Genomic DNA, 23822 nt, shown 5'->3' with positions numbered 1-23822 from the left:
CCCAGGGGGTCTGAGGCTCAAATAGCGCCTGCTCCCAAGCTGCGGAGCTCAGTTTGAGATGGCATTTAGGGGCTTAAAGTCACTGGCTGCTGGGTACTGTGCCCTGGGAAGCTGGTTGAATCTGTGTGCTGTGCCCCACTGCCACATCCATGCAAAGAAAATTCTAAAAAAATAAATAAAAAAACCCCCAAACTGTAGCTCTGCTTGCTGTAAAGTTAAGCTTGCACCTTTTACCAGTCACGTAGCAGATTGCTCTGGTATCAAAAGCTCCCCTACAGCATTGCCACCGTTTTACCCCTTGCCCTGTAGCTCCCTGAGCACCCTTGTGGAGCCGGCTGAGCCCCCCAAGAGACCCCACACGGGTGGCTGTGGGGTGCTCGGGGCTGGAGCAGCTCACTGGCAGGCCCTGGCATACAGATGCTCCACGAGGGTCAGGCACGAGCTAACTGAATGCATAACTTTATTAAATAAATGCTTTGTCATGAGAAAAGACAAAGATCAAAGAGTAACATAAATTATAAGTTGAATAAATAGTATACAGCAATCTTCACTTTTTAATAAAATGTGAGATTTTTTTTTTTAAGTACAAAATGCTAAACAGAGCATTAAGCTCTTCTTCCATTGTCAGTTTTTCACAAACTGCTTTTTTTTTTTTTTTTTTCCCACCAGTAAGATTATGAGTATTTCTTGTTTACTGGAAAAAAAAAAAAAAACAAAACAACAAAACCAAAACGAAACAACAGAGCTACCGTATGTATGTAAAGCTATAAAAAGCTACCGTAAAATGTGTAGTGAGTATTGCTTAAAGATAAAAACCAGGCAGGAATCTCGGAATCTGGTGTGTTTTAACAACTGTGTTACAACGGTGGGTAACGTGCGTGGTGACGTCTGTCCCGGTGGCAGTGGCGGCGGCTGGTGGGGCTGGGGAGGGGGCCACAGCAGGCAGGGCTCCTAGCCAGGGCCAGGACAGCGGTCCAGAAGCGAGGTGAACTGACAGTTCTTTAAATATACAATGCTCCATTTGGGGGGAAAAAAAAATCAACAACGACACAAAACAAAACAAAACAAAGAAAACCAACAGCAAAGAATTTTCATGGGGAAGGTGGAAAAAAGGGGAAGGGGGGAGAGAGCGGAGAAATAGTGCAAAATGCTCTTGTACTAGTGGTTTTCAAAGTCCACTGCAGTACAGACAAGGGGCAGCCCAGCCACTGAGCGCCGCTCCCGGGGCAGATGTGGTGGAAGGGCTGTCCTGAGCCATCCTTGTCCTCTCCTTCCCAGCTCGCATCCCAGATACCAACGTGGGCTTGGCACAAATACCGTAGCCAGAGACCCCTGAGCCTCACGATTCCCCGATGCACAAACTGCCAGCGTCTCCCGGTGTGCCTCAACCCTCCCCAGCTTCCAAATCTGCCCCTTCTGGTTCTCTCATCCTAAATGCAGATGGGTGCTGCTGGGTGCTGAGAATGGGAGCACCTCATCACTGCCACCCCAGAGGGTGACCAGGCCCTCCTGAAGTCTCTCTCACTCCCAGCCCAACCCAGGCTCCAGCTCAAGTCCTAAATATTAGTGCAGCCTGTAAACAGCCTCGTCCTGCCAGGGATCCTTAAGGGAGTGGACAGCTGGGGGGGTCACTTGGTGCCCCATCCTGGGAGCCAAGGTGATCTGGGGGATGAGGGTGGTGCAACCCAAATGTCCATCATCCTCCCCGCAGGTTCGTGGGGACAGGACAGGCAATGCCTTCCCAGCATGGGGTGTGCAAGGGCATGGGAAGCTGTGTGGGATTGATTTTGGTACTCGGGGCTCACAGGCCCCAGACTTGTTTTGTAGGGAGAGGACAGAGCATCGTCCTGTGTCCCCTTCCTGGTGTTTGTGGTGGCCTTATTGTCACACCACCATGGGGCCCTGTGAGCTAACCCTCACCCTGCAAAAGCATTCTCCCCAAGAGGCAAGGTCCATGGGGATCTGCTGCCCTCTGCCTGCTCCCATCCCACCTGGGGGCACGTCTCCTTTCTCTGCAGCCAAAGGCTTTCAAGTTTTGGGAAATTAAACAATGAAACAAACAAACAAACGAAAAAAAAAAAAAAGCAAGAAAGAGGAAGAGAGAAGGAAGGAAGGGTCCTGGGAAGGGTGGTACTGGCCTATGACAATCAGGAGGTTTTGCACAGGAATCAGCAAGCAGACAGTGTCAACAATGGTGTCCAGTGGCCCTGGGGTTAGCTCCTCCTCCTCCTGCTGTCTTCACCCCATTCTTCACTCCTCTTGCACCCCAGCATTGACTCACCACTCTGGTTAAATCAACCCTGCTCCATCAGCCCTGCAGAGCCTGGAAGGGTTCTTCTCTCAGCCCCCACCATGCTCCCCTCCAACAACACGTAGTTACCCCACTCCAACAGGCTTTTTTGGGGGCAGATCTGCATTTGGTGGCACACTTCCTTCTTTTCAGCAAGGGAAGGTGCTTTGTCCCCAGGCTGAAATGTGCTCCTCTGGGTCTCTGTGTAAGTCCATAGGCAAAACATACCTCCACTGTCACTTGGAGGGAAATAACTGCAGGTGTCCAGTCCAGCCCTCCATCAGAGTAATGTCCTGGTGGGGGCCCACAGGGTGCTTAGGGGAGTAATGTCATCTCATGGGAGGCTATGAGGGCTCCCAACCTGCGATGGCAAGAAACCTTCACCAGAACCCCTTAGTGCGGAATCCCCCTTGTTCCATCCCCACTGGCGGGGCCTCGGTTGTGCTGTGGACCTCCATTTTTCTCTGCCCAGGTCCAGGAAGCTCAAAGGGATTTAGGGGTTCAGGAACCTTCCACCTGAGATCAGCTGTGTCCTTTGGCCAGTGCTGGCTGCCAGCTCCAGCTGTGGCAGTAGGATGTGGTTCCCAGTGGGTGTGTTTCCCCACCACAGCACACAGACCCCACAGCTCCCTTTCATTTCTTCTGCTAGCTGCAGGATCTCCTCCCAGCACCAACATTATGGAGACCCTTGTCATGGATAAGCAAGAGGCAAGAGTCCCAAAATCAAATGCAAACATTAAAAACAACGAATGAGTCAGGCAGGCAGCCGAGGGCTGTCCCAGCATGCCCAAGGCAGTGGGTCTCCATGGTGCAGTGGCTGCTGTCACTCGACAAGGAGCTGGGTCCCAGGCTGAAGGCAAGGGCCCATCACAGGATCCTACTGCAGGGAAGATGGAAATCAGCCATGGCAACATAAGCAGTATCCTCAATGCAAAAGGATGGAGACTGGCATTTTCCTACCCACAGGGAAAGCTATAAACCAGCCTTAAAAAAACACGATGAAACGAAGTGGAGGTTTGGGGTTTTCTTTTCCCCTGGAGCAAACCACATTTTTGGCTGTAAAAAAAAAAAAAAAATTAAAAAAAAACTCCATAGTTGGTCATCTTTGTGGTGGCAAAGGGTGGTAAAGAGTTTTGGCCCTGATTCCCCTGTCCCCATGTAGGGATGTTTCAGTCTGAACAGTGATGCAGTCCTCAGTGTTGATGAGGCCCTGATTCCACAGGCACCGATGCTCCTCTATAACTCTGCTTCTGTGCTTAATCCAGCAGGTTATGATTTGTTTTTGGGAGGGGCAGCATATCCCCCAATTGCATATTACATTGAAACCTCCAGATTTCAAGCTGAAGTGTTGGAAGGAGGGAAAGCCACGTCAATGCACACATACATGCACACAGGTGACGAACACTTTCACACCTGGATGGACAAAGGTCAGAGTCCGCTTGTCCAAGAAAATTTCTGACCTTCCAATCAAGATGAACTGGACAGGAAAGGCTGTATTTCCTTTTGTGATGATTTTTTTTTGAAGTCCACAGATACTTTCTGAGGGTATTTGTGCTGTTGCAGGATCTGTGTTTCCCTCCCCAGCTTATCTCCAGACACAAAACAAACAGTCCTGGTCTCCTCCCTTGCTGAAATCTGTCTGGATTGGGGGCTGTCATTTGAGATGAAAATCAACTCAAGTGAATCCCAGCAACATGGGGAGGACACTCGGGAGGACTGCAAGGGGAACCACGGGTGGCCACGAGGTTTTCTCTCAAGACCCTTCAGAAATCAACTAGCTAACACAAAAAAAAATATAAAAATAAAAATTAACCTGCCCAAAACCCATACTGGAAAATCACCAACTTGGAGAGCTTCCTACATCAGGGTGACCTCTGCTTGTGGCAGAGGGGTGCAGGCAGCGTTGGGGGGAGCTGCAGGACGGCAGAGCGGCCATGGCTGGTTTGTCTCTGGCTCTATCCTTTCCTTGCTGAGTCCTTGTTGTCAAAAGGCTGTTGTAGATTCCGAGTCCTCAGTTTCTTCAGGGTTTATTTTTCTCTCTTCTCTGTTTTTCCTTTTCTCTTCTTTCTTTTCTCTTCTTTTCTCTTTTCTTCTCTTTTTTCATTTTCTTTTTTCTTTTCTCTTTTTTCTTTCTTTTATCTTTTTACTTTTCCTTTCCTTACTTCTCTCCTTTCTTTCTTTCCCTTTCTGTTTTTTTCATTTTCTTTCCTTTCTCTTTTTTCTTTTCCTTTCTTTTTTTCGTCTTACATGAGATGAAAGGAATCGGAGTCCCGGGGCGTGGGGAGGTGCGGAGGGGAGGGTGGAAGGGAGTCTGGGTAGATAGTGATGGGGCGAGGGAGGGGATCAGCTTCACTCCACATTGCTGCTGTCGAACGCGTGGCACTGCAGGTCTCCGCTCAGGTAGTCAGTCCCCGGCAGCTTCATGCCATACTTGTCCACACACCAGCACAACCCACGCTTCCGGCCCCGGGACGGCTTGCACTGGGGAGACACCCAAGGGCAGAGATCAGGAGCTGGCCACCAGACAGTGTGGTTCCCTCACCCCTTTCACACCAGCAGTGCAATCCCTGTGGAGGGTCTGGCTCTTGCTCTCTGCTTTCAGCACCTCCCTGTCCCTGCTGCCACCCCAGCCCAGGGTTCTCTGACTCTTTGCCCTCCCTCACCAGCTCCTTCAGGATGCTTGCTTCAGGCCAGATGGCACTTGGGGCCATCAGCAAGGCCACCCACCACCAAATGTGTCTGGAGATGCTTGCAGCAGCACCCTGACTAACCCAGCAAAGGAGAAACCTCCATCCTTCCCACTCAGGGCAGTGTCAGACACAAGCGTTCCTGGGTGGGGAGCATCTTACCTGCTTCCTCTTGTAGAAGCCCTTGCGGTCGCAGTTGGGGAGGTGGACAGCACGGGGAACCATGCGCTGGCTGCTCTTCAGCTCCTGCAGCGACGCCTCCATGTGCCTGCGGCACGGGCCCTGCACGCAGGGAGACCAAACGTCAGAAGGGGAGTACCTCACAGAACCTTCCAGCTGCAGAGGCCCCCAGGTGCCCCACCGATACCCATTTCCCAGAGGTAAAAGCCCTCGCACAGTCACCTTCCCACGGAAGCCTCATGAGGGAAGGTGAAGGCACCCACCAGCTCAAACTCCTGCCGGAGCTCGGGGATGACAACACGAGGGTGAGCCGTGTTCTCAGCCATGCCCACAAACTTGGCCAGGGTCATCTTCTTCCGGCGGTCCTTCTTCAGGGCCTCAGCCTTGAGCTCGGAGAGGCGGCCGTGCTTGGGCCGGTAGGCCTTGGGCGGGTAGGTCTCCTCCGTCATCTCCGATGTGGTGGGCTCCTCATGCTCCCGGGACTCCCGCTCTGCAAGGGAAGCGGCCATGAGTGGGGCTTGCTTTTGCACAGAGAGCCTCCTGCCCAACCCCAGCACCAGGCAGGATGAAAACAGATAACCAAAGGAATCCAGCTTCTGCCTACAGACCTGGCTTTATCCCACTGTGTGGTTTTTGTGTGACCTCTGAGCTTGGGACAGGAAGATGTCTAGAGGGCATGGAGGAGTCAGAGGTCTAGGATGCATTTCCACATACAAGGGCCATCATTGTTTTTGTGGAAAAAGACCAGTGTGAGGGTCATCCTACCTCCAGGAAGGGCCAGGTGACACATAAATGAGGCAGAAAAGCCCCTGTTTATCCATGCTGAGAGGATTAAGTGAAAATTCATACTTCACCCTGCCTTGAGAAAGCAAGAGCACAAGCCAGGAATGCTTGAAGATGAGACAATTCCAAAGCCAAGGTCAATCACACAGCACAACCACCATGTGGCTGGGCAGACACTTCAGCAGTGATACCAAAGATGTGGCTGACAAGTGCTGGGATCTGCAGGGTCCCCAGCTTGCACCCCCACTCATGGAATCAAACCAGCTCCCACACCAAGCAGCCAGAAAAGCCAAGGGTAACACTGCCAAGTAATGCTGTCTGACTGCTGCTGATGGGACTGACAGCAAAGGGAACCATGTTTAGGTTCTGTCCATGCCACCCATCTTCCTGTAGACCCCCCTCCCAAACCTCTGCTGGCAGAATGCAGTCAGGAGCCCTGAGCAATTATATATAGGAGAAAGCTGGTGACAGTCTAAACTTAGATGACTTGTGACATGTACAACCATCAGAGTGAAAAAGGGTTATTTCTCGAATAAATTTGAATACAGCTTAAAGCTCCTGAGGTTCCTGGTCTCCTGACCCCTGGGTCTCCAGCTGTGTGGCAGAGATGAAAAGTTTGTGCTGGGTCCAGCAAGTGACCATGAGGAAACTCACTGCAGCCGAAGGAAAGCATCAGAGTAGCTGAAATCTGTCCCTGGACAGCATCTCTTGCAATTTCTATGCCAGCAAACCCAGTTCATCCCCTCCTACAGGAGGGAAAAAGGCTCAGGATTAAAATAAAAGCAGATATACGCCCCCAACAAGGCAAACAGGATTCTTTCTGCAGACCGACTGCTTCCTAGAGACCAGATGCACCACCAGGAGGAGGAAAGGTGAAGAGGATGCCACTGCTGCCCAGGGATGCCTGAGGATGCCCAGCAGGGGGGACAGATGAGATGCTCAGTGGCAGATGGCAGCGCCAGACTGTCACACACACCTCAGCTGGGAGGTTTGGAGGTGACTGAGCGGATAGACTGGTCACTGGGTGCCCAGGCCAACCACAGCTACAGGTCTACTCCTCCTTGCCAAGGTGACCTTGCACTCTCTCAGCAAAAAACTGAAAGTTTCTCATGGCCACTTATTTATCAAAGTGGCCCTTTGTTTTTTCTGTTTCCACAAAAACAGCACTGGATCAGCATCCCCAACTCAACACTCTCCTAACTGCCAAGAGCAACATAAACAAGCCCATGCCCCAACCTCAGGATTCATGTGGTTTCCCAGGACAGGATAATTTTGCCATTTTTTCCAATGATGCTCTTTTGCTTGGGATTTTATTCCTTGCTACAGGACTCAACTTCCTGCACAGATCAGGGCTCCTCTACTTTAAGAGGATTACAGACAGGGGATAGAGAAGAAATTGAGTAAATTGGGAATTACTTCCCAGAGAATGAAACAATACAAGGTGCAGCTGAAGTACATCCTTTGCCTCAAAAGATATTCTGGCAACTCAAGGTATGAGAGAAGAACAGAGGCATCTGCAGTGACTAAGCCCTTCTTATGGAAGTGGAACACGCTGTGTTCTGTCCCAGGAATCTCCTCTGGCACCCACATCCAGGGCTGGAGAAGGTGCTGCCAGACTATGGGATACCCTGGGCTGCCCTACAGTAATAAGAGGAGGGAAGTTTCCCACTGGTGCTGGCAACCCCCCAGTAACACAGAAGGGGCACAGCTCATTACCTCTGCAATAACAAATAAGTAAGGCACAGCTTCTTAGGGCAATCCTAACAGATAAAAACAAGTAACAAATAAAGGATACAAGGCAGTGAGGATTCATTCAGAAAAACAGTACAGGGTGTCCAGTCCCTAGGACTCACCATGCAATGGGGCGTTTGCAGCAGCTCAGACTGCTCACATGATCAACAGCTTTACCCTCTTAAAATCACCTTATCCCTCCTCTCCCTGCAAGCTGCCAGCAAGCCAGAGTGAGCTGGGGACTAACGTGGAGCCACAGAATAAGAATTATTGGGAGCCACAGAAGCCTTGTGCTCTTGCAGACGACTGATGTGCACTATAAGCTGCCCAGATCACAACCTGAGTCCGGTGCTCTCTGCAGGGCTGAAAAAGGACCTGGAACTGACCCCCTTCACTCTCCCTGGCATGCATGTGTTCCCCCTCAAGTGGGAACATACACTCGGGATGTCATGCAACATGGCATAGAAGTGATGGGACTCCTTCATCTGTGACTCAGCAGTGGTGTCTAATTTGGGTCTTTATATCCCAGTGATAACTCCACGGATGCCTTGAAGGGATCCCTTTCCTCCATCCTCTTACGTTTTTTATAGCCTAATTTCCTTCAACAAGGATGACGCAAACCCTTCTTCTAATAAGCCAATTTTGACAAACTCAGAGCCACCCCGTGGCTTCAGGTCTAGTCTGATCCACTGCTGCCCAGGGAAAGAGGGGTAGACATCTGGAAAGACTCTTGACCCAGGCCAGGCCAAAAGGGCTGTGCTGCTGATGTCTCAATCCATGAGCCCTGGGAAGCAGAAAATACCCACAGCAGAGCATAGGCCGTCCTATGCCCTGGGCTGAGGCATAGTGTCTTCTCCCCACTCCAGGCTAGCCAGAGGAAGCTCCTAATAGGAACCATTTCCAACTGTTCTCTGCAGAAGGGAAGGGGAGTAGCAAAATACCAGGCACTGTTTCTGGGAAGCCACAAATTGCTCCTGTCTGTCTGCCTGCTGTCCTTAAGAGATACCACCCAGAGCAGACTACACCTCATCCTGCCCTGCATCAAAACCCAGCCTGGTGCTCCTGGCTTTCAGATGCTTTGGACCCATGTGAGGTCCCAATAAGGTGGTGGATGCACTCACATAGCAGGGCAGAATGTGTGGAACACTGCATCCCTGCCTGCTGACATTACAGAGTGCAGCACGAAACTTTTTCCAAATGGCTGGGAGGCTTGAATTTTTTGTAACACATTTTCATTGGTTTCTGGCAGAAAGAATCTATTGACCGCTGCTCCTAATGAACCGTGCTCGTTACAGCCACAGCCCGCTGCTAGAGAACTTGCTGTCCTGTCCAACACCACCCCCAAAAGCCACATGCACCCAAGAAGTACAGGCACAACCACAGCACAACCCTGCTAAACAGCCCTCTTGATTATTATCATGATCATTATTATTTACAGCATAGGCACTCACATAATACACCACTTAAGCAGGAAGGTGTTGGAGAAAGACTTAATAGGGATCTCAGTTAAAGCTTTAGCACAGGAAAAACACAAACGTCATTTGTGGAGACTTTGAGAATTTGCCTAGTCCTTCCTCTGCCCCAAACTCAGCCATCTCTTCAGAGGTGCTCATTGCATATGGGGCTTATACAGAAATTCCATTCTTAGGTACCTGGCAGCTAAAAACCCTGAGTATTTTCCCCAGCTGCCCTTACCATTTATTACCACTCCAGAGGAGGGGACATACTTGACCTACACCAAAACTTCCTGGTACGGGCAGGCAAATTCCTCCCTGACCTAGACTTGCACCTGTGGCCATGATGGGAAAATAAAAATTCCTCCTTCCTAGACAGCACACAGAGAGAGACACTGTGTTTGCATTCTCAAGATGCAGGCAGAGAAGGGATAAAGCAGGCAGAGAATGGCTGTAAAGAGAGGAGAGTCATCTCATCTCGCACCCTTTGGCAGCTGGAGAGTACAACTGAGCAAAAGCATTCCTGAGCTCCCCAGAGGCCATCAGACTCAGCCCGGGAGCTTTCACCCGCCTAATGAAGAACAGCTCGCTCCCAGTGCCATCCCAGGCACAGCCCCCAGTGCAGTGTGACCAGCCCCAGCCCTGCTGGGGGTCAGTGGAGTGGCACAGCCCCCAGTGCAGTGTGACCGGCCCCAGCCCTGCTGGGGGTCAGTGGAGTGGCACAGCCCCCAGTGCAGTGTGACCAGCCCCAGCCCTGCTGGGGGTCAGTGGAGCGGCCCAGGCGCTGTGCCTGGCTGGGGTCACTGCTGAGACCCCCGCCCTGGTGAGGTCAGGCAGTGAGCTCAGGCAGCCGCCCAGCCCCAGGCCATCTGGCACCCACTGGAGGCGGAGCAGCCAGTGAGGATGGAGGCTCCAGCCAGTCCCTCCACTAGCCCAGGGTGTTGTCTGCTGGAGAGCCAGCTGCAATGTGCCTTGGACTCTGAACGAACTTTTGTGCTTTGGTGGGGTCTTGGCATCAGGTCGGTGCAGTCTGTCTGGTAGGGACTGGCAAGGGAGCATGCTGGTAATGCTTGCAGGTGATGAGAGGCTCAGAGGAGACACCACACACTAAGGACAGAATAACAGCAGCCCTGCTGGGACTGCCACCCCACCTTCCACACGTCTCAGCAACGTGCAACAGACACTTAAATCTATGTCACATAACACCCAAATGCTAACACTGAGGTGTTCTGGATGGCCAAACTCCATGTGTAAGTCATTCCAGAGATGCTGCACCCTCCAAATTGTGACCAGCCCCATCATTTGGCTTGGGTAATGATTTCAGGGTGGAGCAAAAGTCCAGTCTCTTCTCCTGTGACTCCAGTTATCACACTTAGGCCTCCAAAGGTCTGAAGTTAACAAAGGTAACTCCCACCACCTCTTCAGTCTTGGTCCCCTTGCAGCCTGTGATGTAGTTCCCATGGGTCAAGCTGTTTTGCAGACACAGAAGCAGTAGTAAGAAAACAGAACCTATTTCCTTCCCTGGGAATTAGGAACTTCAACAGCTGCCAAAGGCAGCAAAACACTTTTGTGATTTGCAGAGCGTGGAAAGAAGTCTTTAGCAGTCAAAGCACTGTGAAGTGCTCCCAGAAACACCCACTCTGCCCCACCACACCCAGACACCTACCAAAGACAGATGATCAGAATCCAGTCAGTCCATGGCTCAAAAGCCACAACAAGCTTTTGGAAGAAGGGATGCAGGGTATTCCAGTATCTTATACCCCTGTGACAACATGGTGGAAGTTGATGAGACCTCACTCCCTTGCTCCACTGAGACACCGTTTAAGGGAGGGATATGGATCAGTAAGGCCATGCTCAAAGAAGAGATGGAAAAGCATCCAGAGAGTTGGCTTGGAAGGCTAGGACTTATCTCCATTTTATTAAGCCAAGAGCCAAGGAGGATGCTTGGGAACAGCTCAGGAACACCTGAAGAACCTCAGATAACAGGCACTGATGGCAGAGAGATGTGCTGTTCTGTGGCCTTTTTTTATTGTTTTTATTGTTTGGGCTTTGCTGAACTAGCCTGGAAGACCAGCTCTTTCTCAGGTGATTAATGTCTCCTCAGCAGAAACCTGCGGATGCAGATTCTGCTGTATCAGCCAGGGCTCACCTGCAGAGCGTGAATATCAGGTGCTTGGGCTGCCCCCAGGTTCACACAGGACTCATGGGAAAGGGAGATCATCATCCTGATGACCTCAGTGTCCTCATACAGAGCTGGATGGGGGAGAAATGCAGCTCAGCATGTGGGAAAGAAGCTCTCAAGGGAACCAGCTCAGGTTTTGGTATGCTCTGGAAGTGCAGGACCTATCTGTAGGAGTGGATCTCTGGGTCAGCACGACTTCGAGTGCCAGCAAATGCCATGGAGGTGGGAGAGGTACAGCTACGGGAACTGGAAGCTTAAGGAAGTGTCTGTGTTGCTATGTGCCAGATGGCACTTTCCTGGGTTGCTCTTCCTTACTGCAATCACAAAATTAAACTGTGAGAGCAACTCTGTGGAGCACGGAGAAAAGTAGGTTTGGATTTGGGGAGCTTCATGACCGAAGCTCCTTCCCTACACAGTTCTAGCTGTTAGTTCAGCAGTCTCCAAGCACCCATGCTGTGCTGGAAGAGCCAAGCTTGGGCACCAGCTGATGGGCTAGGCTGGTGCTGCCTTGAGAGGCAAAAATAAAAACTGTGGCTAAACAGAAGATGTTGTCTTTGTCTCCTTCCAAGGACTTCCCAAATGTGTTTACAATCAGTTCTCTGTGCAGGTGTGGGAGTCTGCAATGCACACACAAGACACACCAATACCAGGTGAGGATCTGAGTCAACAGATAGCATAGCCAGAGACTCTGGGTTCTCATGACAATGATTTCTGTCCAAGAGAAAACCCAAAATGCCTAATCAATAAAAGAATTGGAAATTTTCCAGAGTTTCACCCTCTGGTAAGATGATGAACAAACATCCATCCATTTCAATTAAATGGTGCTGATGTGCACCATCTTGCAAAATTGCAGGCACTCTGTTGCTAGATATCTGCTTATATATCAGCCTGACATTTCCTGAACAAAGTCATCTTCCAGAGAACTGAACTGGCAAGTGGAGGGGAAGGAAGTACTGCAGGACTAGATTTATATCAAGAAGCTCCTGTTGCTGATGCACTGATGATAGGAAGATAAAACATATTTCCTTCACATCATCTGGAGACTGCAGATGTTCCCCATTCCATATGCTGAAGCTCCAGAAGAAGCTGAGAGCTGAATTATGACCCACAGAAATCTAAATAAATCATCTTTCAATATCAGAGTGACCAAGACATATTCTTCCTTCCTGGAAAGGATGAAGTAATTCAGCCTTTCTTAGTCTCGTATCTTTTCCAATAAATCCACCCCAGTGGCTGATTTCACTGGTTGCAATAAAGGAGGCAAAACCCATACCAAGCTGCCAAGAAACTAAGAGCAGAAGAGATTAAAAAAGGAAAACTCAGAGAATACTGCATGACAATCTCTGCCTAACTGACACGAAGGGTGAGGAAAATCTGGATTAGCTCCTGAAAGGCATCACTGAATTGTTTACCAGCATGGTAAACATTTGTGACAAAAAGATGAGAACACACATGCTTTAAGATTTTCTGAATGAAAACAGAAGATTGTTTGATCATCTGGCCACCAGAGAAGACTCAGAAAAAAATCTTCCTGTGCCCACAGAAATGAAGAAGGTGTGATGGGTTGGAACCCTAAAAGTGTCCATCAACTGTCTGACTGTCATTATTGCATGAAAAAGAACCAGGCAGGGGGACTTTTTGGATGCAGGTAGCTCAACATCAGCAGTGGAGGAAGTTTAACTAGGGAGAAGGAGTTTTCTAAATGGGGCTTGTCTTTAAAACTCAGGTGAAGAGTGGTATCAATACACATGAGACATCAAGAAACCTGGACTTAAAATCAGGTGCTGCCAGGATGCTGATGCTGTTTTGGTTTCTGAAACCCAAGTATTACAAATCATAGTAGAGTCAGGTGCTAAGAAGGCCTTAGACGCTGGCCCATAACCAAAAAAGAGCTGCTGGTGGCTATCAAGAGCTGGGATGTCAGTGTGGATATTGTAGCTTTTTACCTTAGGAACAGTATGAAATTGAGAGGAAAATCATATATCAAAGGAGAGGATCAAGAAAAAAGGGTGTCCTACCAAAAAGGCAAATATTACAGGCTATGCAAACACTAAGCTCTCTGGCCTATTTATGGATGAAGGTGGACAGGGTTCTGAATCTGATTTTGTTTCATGTTGAGCAGAAGTTTTAACAACTGCTCTAATGCAACTGAATCCAGGAAACATTCCTGCCAGAAGTTGGTGGTCTCCATCCTAAGATATGTCCCCAGAGATTGTTACTGAGAGTCTCTGTTGGCCTCAACAGCAGTCAGGAACTGCAAGAGCCAAGAAAACCAAACCCCCTGCTCACCACAAAGAGAGAGGAAAAGGCCCATCAAGGTGGGCTGTGAGATGCACCTGTGCCAGGTGTTGGACAAGAACTGTTACAACACCAAAAGTATTTCAGGCGTGCAGCTGTGATTGCAAACTCCAGCCTAGCCTGGATTCACTTCTAGGCCTTCAGCCTCACTTTCACAGTTTTGCCTTAAACCAGATGTAAAAGCTGTGTGAGATCACCCATTGCTCATCTCTGTGTCAGCACCACATGACACATCATCACATGTACTGTCCATGCTGACTATTACCACCTCTGAAGGATGAAATTTCCAACCTCTGCCCTCAGGACTCCTTTCTTAATGGCTCCTCCTCTCAGAAAGCCTTTGCCTGCAGTAGGCCTGGATGTTATTTAATCTCTGAGTACACCTAAGTAGGATCACAAAAAAGTGATCACATTCACACTCGGACAATATTGATACGGAGAAATTTGCCCAAGCTTGATCCTAATGGATGACTCTTGCCCCTCTCATTCCACTCTGTACCATTGCATACATTAGCAATTTTTTTTAGTCCAACACAATGCAAAGAGGCTTTAAAAAATCCCCATGGATCTCTTGATGGAGAAAAGAGCACAGACCTCCATTTTAGGATCTGAAATTCCATGAAAGACAACTGACCACCCCTTGCCAGAGGTCTGGAGCCTTTTTGGAATGATAAAATCCTTCTTGCAGTTTGTTGTTTCTCCTGCAACCTCAGGCCACTGCTGCTTTTGCAAAACCAAATAACTGGCCACTGAAATGGTTATGAAATGATGCAGTAAAATTTCACCCACATCTACGATTTCATCAGGAAAGAAGGATGCACAAGTAAGAGCAATGACTGTATGTCACCTTGTATTTAGATAAAATATCTGAAGACATATATATATAGCTGTGGCAGCGTAACTGACAGCTGGACAGGTATAAGACATGCAATTCTTCCCTAGAAAACTTTTCATTTTTTCCAGCATCTCCTTTAAATTAGGAAGTGAAAGCCAGGTTCCATAATTTTTACTGACTTATTTAATTACAGATTTTCATCATTAGTCTAACACATAACATCTCATTTCTTAAGCATGAATAATAAATGGCTCTGTTGATTTAATTGTCCTCTGATGAATCCCATCTGTATTTGGAAAAATAAAATATTTCTACTGTTTTTCTACAAAAAAGAATTATGCATCTTGGCCAACTGTGCCCCCAAAGTTACCTTTAAGAAACATTCCTTGTTCTGTTTAGCTAGGCAATCATTTCCCTAAGTATCTGTCAGGATTACTTTCTTGCCCTTAAATAGCAACCAGACAAGTCATCTCCATCAACATAACAATTATCTCCATCATCAAGCCAGCTGTGTCCATCCAACAAGCAAACAAACCAAACTGCAACAACAGCCCTCGAGGCTCAAAGCTGCAAAGAGCTCTCCAACTCTGCCAGAGCTAGCAGTCTTTGCTTTGGCCCCACAGTCCTTCGAGGACTGGGGCAGCTGGTTCCCATTGAGGGGAGAGGTGCCCAAAAGCCTTTGATTTTCTGGCCCTAGAGGAAAGGTGCTCAGCATCCTGCAGGATCAAAGCCTGTCAGGCTAACAGGGAACAGTGTGCCAATTTGCTGTGAGAAATACTGACCTCCCCACTCCCACATTCTGCATGGAAGAGACAGTACCACCGGGGTGGAGTTACAATAAAAAATGATGGGAATATCAGAGGGGTCTGGAGAATAAGGGCAATAGCAAGAGCAAGGTCTTGTGCATGCTCACACCAGAAATGCCCACTGACCTCACAAGGATAAATTTAATATGCTTCCTCAAAGTTTAATCTGTTGACCAGAGCATACTTATCCTGGAATCATCATAGACAGAAGATTTACCAAAACATGCTGAGAAATGGATTCCTTGAGAGCAAATTTGCTCACATTAAATCACCAAGAGTCCCAAATTTCTGCAAACACATTATGCTGGCTCCTGCTGGGATTAACTTCAAGCAGTGGATTGACATGAACACTAAGGGGTCCTCTCAGATCACAAGCATCAAAGAGCCACCTCAAAAACAACATCTTGCTGAGAGTTGCCTTGGATACACAGCTGAAGGAGCACTGTGTCTTGTGGGGCTTTAGTGGTGTGGGGATGGGGGATGTCACCATCCGGACCCTTCCAGGATGGCCTGAGGCATGAATCGTGACCCATGCCCAGAGATCTTAAATGGGCAGCCCAAGGATCCAGGAGTGCTGGCACAGCTGCTGCCCCACTCCATGTCCTTGCCCCATGTATTGCCCTGGGGAGACCCAGTGTGGAGGCTCATGCTCACTGGACCCAGTGGGCCAGGTCTTAGGGGATTCCAGCTTGGGGGGTCAGGTATCCCCCTCCTTCTCACCAGCACAGCCTCCTCATACTTTTGACTATTCCTGTCCTGATGATGAACAGATAATATCTACTTTTCCTCTGTAAAAAAAACTTATAAATGACTAGGTGGTTATCAGGCTGGCTGCCAGTGAGTTCACACAGGCCAAAGATGAACTTTGGATCATCTCTGTCCTCTGCATGAATCATGGCATTGGGTCCTGTAGCTTCCTCTGCTCAGTGCTGGATGCTCTTTCTCCTGCCCTCAGCTGCTACATTCCAGCAAATGTGCCATCTTTCCCCAATTCAGTTCTTTCACACCTTCCTGAAGGCCAGTTGTTGCTGCCTGGGCATGGAGAAGTTTGCAGGATTACAGATGGTGCCCCTGGCACCATCTCCTTTCACCTACAACACCAGGCACTGGTGCCCTGGCAGCAGAACCAGCTGTCCTTTGCAAGTTACAACTTCACACCTTCGCTGTGGAGAATTTGCTTGCTTGACATGGGAAAATCTGCCCTCAAGAAATCTCCCAGTGTGTTATCTTAGTCTAGCCAGAAAACACAAGCCACTTCCAAGCACAGGGATGAGTTTGCATCCACACAGCTGGCTGAGAGGAGGATAGATCTTGCATCTATCTCCTTCCTCACCTCCCATTGTTTGATATGCTCACCTGGTGCATCTCATTTCTGAGCCGTCAGTGGGAGGACAGGATAGGCTGATCTGTACGCCAGTGTCTGATCTTCATGGCAAAATACGATGTGCCAGTCACAACCAGAACCCCTGCATCTAAGAGAGGTTTGTGTGTGCTGCCTGGAAACCATTCTGCCTCCAGAGACAAGAATGCTCGGTGTGTGTGCTTGCACACATTAAATGTTTATGCAGGCGTGTGTGGGCGTGTGAACACGGGTACGTGTGTGCATATGCTCACACGCATATCTTCCCTGTGCATATTAATCCTGCTGCTCTGCAGCCCACAGCGAGGGGCAGGTGTGCTCCAGCCACATCCTCCACTTATGTCTGGCCTTGAATTTGCACTACTAAGTGCTTGGGTCAAAAAACAAACAAACAAACAAAAAAAAAATCCAAAAAACCAAACAAACAGAGAAACAGGGGGGCAGGATTTGCCGTACCATGAGCGCTTTTATCTGCCCAGCTGAGAGGAGGACGGCAATGCCCGGAGGGACTGAGGTTCTCGCCACCCCTCCCAGGCTGCTCCCAGGATTTGGGGTTTGCGCGGAGTTTTGGAACCCTCCCGCGGGCGCTGCGCGGCGCGGAGCAGAGCCCGCAGCGGTCGTTAGGAGGAAGCAGAGCACCGCGCTCGGGGCCGGCCGCCGCCTCGCCTCCTCCGCCTCCTCTGCCTCCTCTGCCCTGCCCGACACGTGTGACAAACCGAGCGACAAGGCACTGCCGGATGTCGAGATGCTGGCACAGGAGGTACCCAGTGTTTCCTACCCCCTTGTGTCAGGCCCGAGGGGACACCCCGCCGTCGAGCAAGCGCTTCCAGTCGCACATGACTGCTGGTGTCACTGACGCGCCAAAGCCGCCACCGTCATCTGGGCTCAGGATGCTGCTGCTGCTGAAGTATGACACGAGGAGGCACAATGGCCTCCCCCAGCATCCCTCAGGTTTGCAGAGGCTCTGTGTGAGAGCGGCCCCGCTGTCGCTGCGGCGGTGCGGGCTCAGGAGGGGCTCCCTGCCCTGCCCTGGAGCGCGTCCCGGGCTGGGGAAGCTCGGGGCCAGCTCTATCGCTCATGCACGCACGCACGCACAGAGCCACGTCTTTTCTCCGGTGAACTCTGCTGGCACTCGGCAGGAATTTCATTTGGATCAACTACTTAATATTCTCTCTCCTTCCTTAGAAACCAGGCTGCCGAAAAATCCTTCCAGCCAAGGCCCCTCCTTTCCTGTTTGAACCACCCCATCCCTTCCTCCCCCGTACACACACACACCGCAGAAACCCAGCTCTCTTGCTGGCACCTGATGGATTTCACTCTCTCGTTTTTTTTTGTTTTTTTTTTTTTTTTTTAATATATTGTTATTGAAACTCCAGATCAAAAGAAAAATGGAGATTTTCCTGTTTTGTGTCTGAGGTTTTGCAGGCCTGTTGATACTAGCTTTCACCTTGACAGCCTGGAGCTGCTTTGCACGGTGGACCCGCGGCTCGCACCTGCCGGGTCCCTGCCGGGGTGACATGTGCCCTGCTCCCCTGACCCCTGCCCTAACCCCACGCTCACCCCGGACCTCGGCACAGAGCTGCCCACCTGCCCTGCCACATCCCCTCTGCGCACCCCTGAAGCATCCCCGAATGTAGAGCGGGAGGGGGGACTGGCGTGGGGGGAAAATAAGTTGGGAAGCAACAAAGGACAGCACCAAACACAAGCTGCAGGAAATTTGGGCTCGGCAGCACTCCTCCTCCTCCACCTTTCAGCTGACGCAGCAAAGATGATTTTCTTAGGGCTAATTCTGCAAACCCTCCCCCCTTTCCCCTCCTGGTTATCGTTGGCTCACGGTTTCATGAGGAAACTTGCCAAGTCTTGCTCGCTTTCTAGAAAGAGAGCAGGAATGAGAGAGAAGGAAATATTTGACAACCTTTGTTTTTCCATGAGCCTTTTTAGGGCAGCAGGCTCCAATCTGTGCCCTCCGCTCCCTGGTGCTCAGCCTGACCTTGCTGTCTCAGCAGGAGGAAGTCTGGCAGGAGCACAGGGGAGAAAAATGGAAAGATGTGGTATATTTCAAAGGAAACCTAAACAAAACAGAGAAAACCCAGAATCCTGCAGCCTGTGCCATAAATGAAGCTCATTCATGTTTTTTTACCAGGAACAGTCAATTGCAGACGTGATGTTTGGCTTTCAGTAAAGGACACTGTCTGACTATTGTGGGAGGAAGGACTACAGGGACCATCCTGTCAGTACCCACATATCCATCTACTTAAAACAAGTCATACTAAGGCTCTTTAATCCCACACTTGCTTTCATGTCAGACCTCTGAACAAACCAGGAGGACATCCTGCTCATTACCTCTAAGATTCCTCAGTACCACTGTGCCCAGCATACATATGAGGAAACTGAGGCATGGTACCTGCGAGCATCATGTCCCTGGGCACGACACCTGCCCTACATGAGAGCTAAGCCTGGCCTCCCAGGCTCTGGCTCTTGCAGTGCTGCTCAAATGCAGTCCTACCTACCATAAGGAGGAATCCATCTGCAATTTTAAACTTGGCCAGCATGAGGGCAGAAATAGATAGAGATTCAGTTTGATCTAGTCCTCACCACTGTCACATAGTTTATTTTGCAGAGTGCTGATTTTTTTCTCAGCAGTTCGCAGCTCAGGGCCAATTTTGGTCATTGATAGATGGGAGGGCCAGGCCAGCTTCCCCAGTGCACGGTCCTTGTGCTGCTGGCCAAGCTGGCAGAGGCCAGAAAGTTCAAGTCAAACTTAATTTCTTTTCTTGCCCTGTTGCTTAGAAACATGCCTATGAAAATATACTTTGTTCTCACATGCTACCAGTCGAATGCCAAGTGACTTTCCCCCCCCCCGCCATCCTCAGGAATTCCTGATTTATTTTTTATTTCTTTTTTGCAATTGCATAAATCTCAAGAGGAGCCTGCTGGTCTCCTGTGGCTTCTTGCAGCAGCCTTTCCCATCCAGGCTTATCTGCTGTCTGCAAACAAAACCTGTCAAAAAGAGGCCCCTGCGGCACCTGGGGAGTCCAAACTGGAAGTGCAGGTAGTGCCAGGGGGCTGGTTTGCACGACAGACCTGCCACCGCTTTCCTGCCCCTCTCCTTGTTCATCCAAAGGGTGCTCCCCATCCCAAGAAAATCAGAAGCAGTGGAATTACAAGGGACCTGGCTAAAGTTTTCACACAAAGCACCTGCTAAAGGACCAGTTTCCTTGGGAAGTGCGAGGCAGGTGAAACGGAAGGACGCTCATGCTGGGAGCCAAGCGCCGAAGCTTTTTCAGGTGTCTGCATGGGGCACCCTGACACAGGCCCTGCTCTCCTGCTGGGTTTCAGCTGCATGGCTTTGCCTTCCTGACCCTGCCCCCGGCCACGCACACACACGTGCAGAGTAAATAAACACCAGGATGACGTGCTCCGGGATCCTTTGCCTATCTCTGCTGACAGTGGTTACTGCCCAGCTTCCTGGGCTCCACGGCAGGAACGTGGCCCCTGGCCTCACCCTCTGCTCCCTGTGCAGGTCAGCTCCCAACCCTCAGTCCTTACAGCTGCCCTTCCAAAAACCAAGCTCAGCTTTGCTGTTTCTGGCCGATTAAAGGGAGTTTGGACATCTGATGTAATTCGAGGGAGGGGGGAAGTTATTACACACAGAAATTTGGTTTTGCTCTGAAGGATGGTGCGTAGCAACGCAACCACTGCCTGCAAGCAGCAAAGGGGAAAAATAATAAAAGCATCACGATTTATTAGGTGCTAGAAAGGAGAAATGGATTCCCGTTGCATGGGTATAAAAGCAGACACTTGCTAACAAGTAGAAATGACTGTTTCATGGATCAAGAAAAGTGAGGGTTTCTGGTTTTGGTTGTTTTTTTTTTTTTGCCAAGTGGTCCCCCAGACACACAGACACCCTCCCTACCTCCCCTTCACACCATGGCAGAAATACAGATGTATTTGGAGGAATATAGGGAATCTGTCCTCACATGAGCTACAAGATTCAGAAATGGGAGTGAAATGAGTGTCAAAATGAAGGAGTGCTTTTTTTCATGCTTTTGTCATGTGCAAGGTGCAAACACTTCAGAAGCTTGGCCTTGCACTGGTGGTGCCGTGCTTGCCTTCCTGCTTGCTTTTAACCTGTTCTTGCCCGTTATTAGCCACACCACCATTGTTTTTTGCAAACGCATGTCCTGTCCCTAATGCACCTGCTCTGTTCATCTCCCTGAGCTAAAGCCCATCACCCAACAAAAGATGTCCAGCAGCTGGCAGACAGAAAGAGCGAGCTGTAGTGATTCCAAAGTGATTCCAAGAAGGAAGTGTGAGGCAGAGCAACAAACCTGGGGGTGGCTGAGGACTTTGGGAACAGGGCTGCTGGTTGAAAGGAGATGCCCTGCTCTCCTCTGTATTTCAATCTGCAGAGATCAGCTTGGGCCCCAGAGCAAGGTGGGGGATATGGTGATAGAAAGTTGTCAGGGAGAGGGTTGAAGACAGGGATGCAGGAAAGATGTAAAGGATGCAACCGGGGTGCAGTTGTGACTAAAAGGATGCATCTGGGAAATGGGGAAAGAAAACCATTCTGTTGGAGATGGGACAATCACGAGGCGATAATGGAAGGCAGGGTGGGGGGAGGCTGTGAGATGATGCAACAGGAGGTTTGACCAGAGCACAGATGGAAGGAAGGATGGGAAAAGTGGCAGGGGGCATGGAAGAATAGTTAGGGGGGTGGGAAACTACCCAGAAAGATGGAAAAGCAACTGTGGGTGTGGGTGGAAGAACAGCTAGAAAGATGTGAAAGTAGCTGGAAAGGTGGAAAAGCAATAGGGGGGTGAAAGAGCAGCCGGAGAAGTGGTGGTGGTGGTAGAGAAGCAGACAGAAAAGATGGAAAAGCAACTGGGGGCTTGGAAAAGTTGCTCGTGGAGGGGGTGGGGAGGAGAGAGAACGGGAAATAGATTGAAAGATAGAACAGCAGCCAGGGTCTGTAATTGTGTGAGAGAAAGAGGAAAGTCAGGCAGAAAGGCAGAAAAGTAGCCACGAAGATGGAAAAGCAGCTGCTGGTGGTGGAGGGGAATGGAGGAGCCAGGAAGGCGAAAAAGCGCACGGCGGGGGAGAGGGGGGGAGGGGAGATGGAAAACCGGGCGGAAAGATGGAAAAGTAGTCGGGAAGGCGGCAAAGCAAGTGGGGGCACGGAACAGCACCTGGGAAGATGGAAAAGCAGCCGGCGGGATGGCAAACCAGCGGCGGGGGCAGGGAAGAGCAGCCAGTGGGAGGGAGCAGAAAAGCAAGCGGAAAGATGGAAAGGGAGCCGGAAAGGCGGAAAAGCAAGCGGAGGGTCATGGAAGAGCACCCGGAACGAGGGAAAACGAGCGAGGGAGCTGGCGGCGGGGTGGGAAAAGCGGGCGGAAAGATGGAGAAGGAGCCGGCAGGGCGGATAAGCACCCGGGGGAGCTGCGGCTGGAGGGTCGGGGTCACTCACCGGCCTTGGCTTGCTCGCGGTAGCTCTTCTCGCTGAGGCAGACGGCGGTGCCGTGCAGCAGGGCGTGCAGCGGCTTCTCCTCGCCCTGGCGCGGCAGGCAGCGCAGCCCGCGGGCGCAGCGCTCGGTGTAGACGCCGCAGGGCTGCCCGGCGGGCAGGGCGCAGGTGAGGCAGCAGCCGCAGCCCGGCTCCTTCACCAGCTCGCAGCCCAGCGGCGGCGGCGGGCACAGCGACAGCGCCTTGGCATCGCAGGGCTCGCACTGCACGAAGGAGCCCAGGCACCGCGAGAGCCCCGGGCAGGCGCCCAGCAGCACCAGCAGCCGCAGCAGCATCGCGGCGGGGATGCTGCGGGACGGGGCGCGGGGGGCTGCCGGCAGCGGGCGGCGCTGCCTTTCCGCTTGCCCCTTCGGGGGCCAAGGAAAAAAAATTTAAAAAAAAAAAAAAGAAGAAAAAATTAAAAGAAAAAAAATTAAAGAATTTTTAAAAAATAAAATTCAAAAAGGAAAGCGCAGCCCCTGCTTGCAGGCGCCCCACTCTGGGGGTTATTCTTGGGGTGCGAGACCCTCCTGCTTTTCTTTTGGCGTTGGGAGAGGGGGGATGTCTAGATTTCCTTTTTTTTTTGTATTTTTTCCTCCCCTGTTTCTCCTTTCAGCTTTTTCTCGCCTCGGAAGGGGGAATTCGCACCGCGATCCGCGGGAGCGCAAAAAAAAAGGGAGGGAAGGAGGGGGAAAAGGGAGCGAAGCCTGCAGGGGTTGCACAGGCTACAGGTTGTAGGGGGAGGCGTGGGGGAGCAGGGGTGTATGGGGAGGTGGGACGGCGATTTCAGACACACACTCACGCACACACACACTCACACTCTTCCCAAAGGGCTGGGAGGAGGCAGGTTGGGAAGGGAGCAAAGTTCCTTGAAAACCAGTGTCCTGCTAATAATGCATCAAAGCAGTCAAGAGGAGAAAAAAAAAAAAAAAGAAAAAAAAGAAAACGTAGGACTAGGAAGAGGGGATGCAAAGCTCCCCTCCCTCTTCTTCTGCAGGAGGAAAAGTCTCTCCCGACGCAGCGAGCTGCTGGGAAGCTTGGTATGAAGCAAAGTTGTGTTTCGATCGGCTCTGTTCAACTCTCCCGCTTTCCTCTTCCAAGATTTGCAAAGGAAAAAAAAAAAAAAGGCCAAAAGAGGAAAAAAAAAAAAAAAGAGTTTTCTGCAAAGTTGGAGTTTTTTGTTGCAAAGTCGGCAGAGGAGCGGTAAAGAATCAGGGGGAAAGGAAAAAAAGAGGAAAAAAAATCCACTTTGTAGATCTCCCAACACTTTTCCCCTGGAGAAGTTTCTAAAGAGACTGAATACTGCAGAACAGGCTGTCTTTTAAATAGACTGCCTCTGGCTGCCTGCCAGCCCCTCGCTGCAATTTGAGATCCCAATGACACCTCAGCTTGACTAGGTGCCAGCAGCGAGGGCCCTATCAGTGCGCGCCCGGGCCGTGGGGGTGGGGAGCGCTGCTCTGACTTCTGGGCTTCAAACCCCGGGCACTGATCAAGGATAATATTATGAGCAGAGACAAGGGGAGGAGGGGCAGCCGAGCACCGGAGGGTGGGGAGGTGGGGGGAAAGTTCAGATCTTCACGGTTTAAGAAAAAAAAAAAAAAAAAAGCAGCAAAGGGTTGCAGTTGGGTTGAGGGGCAGCAGGGAGAGTGGATGGGAGAGGTCAGGGCTCGGAGTTTGGGGAGGGATTGAGTTAGCAGGGCTGATCTGAGGTGCT

The 23822-nt window shown here is 50.5% G+C and overlaps 1 protein-coding gene across 1 annotated transcript; it reads right to left on the bottom strand.

Moving 5' to 3' along the window:
• Positions 1-443: 443 nt before the first annotated feature.
• On the bottom strand, positions 444-23458 carry IGFBP5 (insulin like growth factor binding protein 5). The gene is made up of 4 exons (XM_056496243.1): positions 22074-23458; positions 5421-5647; positions 5140-5259; positions 444-4771 (listed from the first exon to the last, which is right to left on the bottom strand). The coding sequence occupies exons 1-4, from the start codon at positions 22402-22404 to the stop codon at positions 4640-4642; spliced, it is 810 nt and encodes a 269-aa protein (XP_056352218.1). The 5' UTR covers positions 22405-23458; the 3' UTR covers positions 444-4639.
• Positions 23459-23822: the final 364 nt, after the last annotated feature.

Source organism: Oenanthe melanoleuca, chromosome 7 (assembly GCF_029582105.1).
Source record: "Oenanthe melanoleuca isolate GR-GAL-2019-014 chromosome 7, OMel1.0, whole genome shotgun sequence".
NCBI lineage: Eukaryota > Metazoa > Chordata > Aves > Passeriformes > Muscicapidae > Oenanthe > Oenanthe melanoleuca.
Note: the sequence above shows the minus strand (reverse complement) of the source record. Positions and strands in the feature narration are given on the sequence as shown.